General features: G+C 21.7%; 1 protein-coding gene across 3 annotated transcripts in view; it reads right to left on the reverse strand.

Moving 5' to 3' along the window:
• LOC102680279 (putative leucine-rich repeat-containing protein DDB_G0290503) overlaps positions 1-2486 on the reverse strand; it is a 3005-nt gene extending 519 nt beyond the window's left edge. Inside the window, exons 1-3 of one of the 3 annotated variants that reach the window (XR_004150754.1) lie at positions 378-2486; positions 148-301; positions 1-91 (exon numbers count right to left, since the gene is read on the reverse strand). Coding sequence is in view for 1 of the 3 variants with exons in the window: in XM_031511316.1 (XP_031367176.1) it covers positions 1-57; positions 191-301; positions 378-2225 (2016 nt within the window). In the remaining 2 variants the exon portion in view is untranslated. The remainder of the gene's footprint in view (positions 92-147; positions 302-377) is intronic. The other 2 variants (XM_031511316.1, XR_004150755.1) reach the window with 2 other exon arrangements.
• Positions 2487-2525: the final 39 nt, after the last annotated feature.

A 2525-nucleotide genomic window follows, 5' to 3' on the forward strand; every position in this document is an offset into this window, starting at 1 on the left:
TTTTAATTTTTTGTCTGTCAAAACTATTTTATTTCCTATTAATTCACTTTCAAGTACCTGTATACAATAGAAATAAAATGAAATATTATATATATACAAATATTATATATTATATATATATTACATATATATGAATATTATATATATTCTTGAATTTTTTCTATATCAATACAATTTATGTGTATTATACCGTAGAAGGAATGTCAATAATAAAAACATCGTCCTCTTCTATGTCCTTAAGGGTAAAAGAAGGTATTGTTGTTTCAAGTACTAAACTTTCTTTTTCTATTAATTCCTGTAACTGAAGAAATGAAAAAAATAAAATATATAAAATAAAAGTAATAGTATTTAAACAAAAACAAAATTCTTATTTATACATTGCATGGTCTATCACATATTGATGATTGTGCATTTTCTGATTGTACTGTACACTTTATTTTTAAATTCTTTTTATTTAATTTTCTCACATTTTGTTTTTTGTTAAAATTATGACTTATTGCATTATTTAATGAATTTGATTTATGTTGAATGTATTTATCATTATTTTGTAATTTTTCATCAAATTTCATTGAAATTTCATGTTTGGAATTTATATCTTCATCTTCACTATTTAATGTATCTACTGATTCTTTAGATCGTTCAAATAGCTTATTTCTCATATTCTCAACATTACAACATGTATCATCATTATCACTAAGACTAGAGTTACTATCTATAGTTAAATTTAATCTTCTTAATTGTTGCAATCGTTTATTAGAAGAAATATTATCTTCCATTATTTGTTGTGCTTCTTGTATTTCATAATTTTCATCATGAAAATCTAATTCTTCTGATTCACTATGATTATCAAATACAGATGTATCACGTATTATTTTATACTTTCTATTAACAATTTCTGTGTGAGTAACTTTGGGTTGTACTTTATGCTTTTCTATTTTTTTCTTATATTCTATTTCATTTATATTTTTATCTACATGTAATATTATATCTTTGATATCTGATTTATTTAGCATGTGCCTTTCAGAATTGTTATCACAATCTATCATATTATTTTTATAATTTATTGTGGGTTGTGGAGAACTAGTAGTTGATATATTTTGTTCTGTATTTTGAATTGTGTTTTTAACTTTTTTATAATGTTTTTTTTTATGATCTGAAATTTCTTCCTCTGAATCTTCTTCAATGCCTGAATCCTTTGGTTGATATGTATTGCCTATAATTAAAAGTTGATCTTTCAATTCTTTTCTAATTAAATTTTTCTCTGATTGATTACAATTATTTTGAATCAAAAGTATATTTTTATTTATACAAGAATCATTAGGATTTTGATTTTCATTAATATGATCTGATAATGATGCCATTTCTTTTTTGATTCCTTTAACTGTTTCTGTATTAGAATCATCAAATAATTTATAAGAATAATTTTCATTTGAGTGAAACTTTTTATCAATATTATTCATCATAAGATTTGATACTTCTAACTCATTATTTTTGCTTATTGTTTCATGTACTGCAATTATATCATGTTTTACTTTATTTGAATCTGGAACTCTGGAACATTTATCTTTAATTTTTTCTGCAGTATAAATTTCATTATTTATTGACATTTCATTTGATAGATTTAAAATATTTTCCTTAGAACAGTTTGCATCAATCTTGAAATTATCTTGTGTGTTAGCATTTATAAGAGAAGAAGTTACATTAGAAGATATTAAATCATTTATATTTGTCTTTTTTGTTTCAAAAGAAGAATCTTTAATTCTTTTTTTAACAATTTTTTGCCAACCTAAATTTATAGTTTCTGATGATTTTCTTTTGCGTTTTTCTATATATGTTTTCTTAGTTTTTGAATTAGAAACAATATTATCTTTATTAGTTTCAAATTCTGATTCATAAGTATACTTTTCATTTTTATTAGACATTTGCATTATGTAGTCTGTTAAACTTAGATCAGATTTATATAAAATACTGTAATCATCTTCTGTAAAACTTACATTATCATCAGTTTCACTATCATCTGATAAATTTCGAAGAATTGAAGTTTTCATTTTAATATATTGACTATATGATTTTAAACTCTGAAACTGTTTAATTGCAATATTCATAGCTTTATTTCTTTGACGTATTTTTCTAGATGGTACTAGCTTGTGTATTAAAGAAAAATCTATCATTCTACTTGCAACTGTATTTGGTACTAATTTCCAAGTAATTTCATTCGATTCCATAGTACAATAAAATTTTTCAATAATATTGAAAATTATTCAATAACTTAACCTCTATTATCACTTTTAAATCTTTCAATAATAATATATTAATATTTAAAATAAAGAAGTGAATGAGTAAAAATAAAATATTTTATAATTTAGAACAATGTCAACTACTAAAATATTTATCACTTTAAACATTTATCACAAAATTTGTATATATTTATGTAAATATTGTATACATAGTAATACATACAATGTTACGATGCAACGAAATGATTTGAAATGTAAAGATTACTTTTTCTTTTTTTTTTTTTTTTT

This window comes from Apis dorsata, unplaced genomic scaffold (genome assembly GCF_000469605.1).
Source record: "Apis dorsata unplaced genomic scaffold, Apis dorsata 1.3 scaffold_29, whole genome shotgun sequence".
Taxonomy (NCBI): domain Eukaryota; kingdom Metazoa; phylum Arthropoda; class Insecta; order Hymenoptera; family Apidae; genus Apis; species Apis dorsata.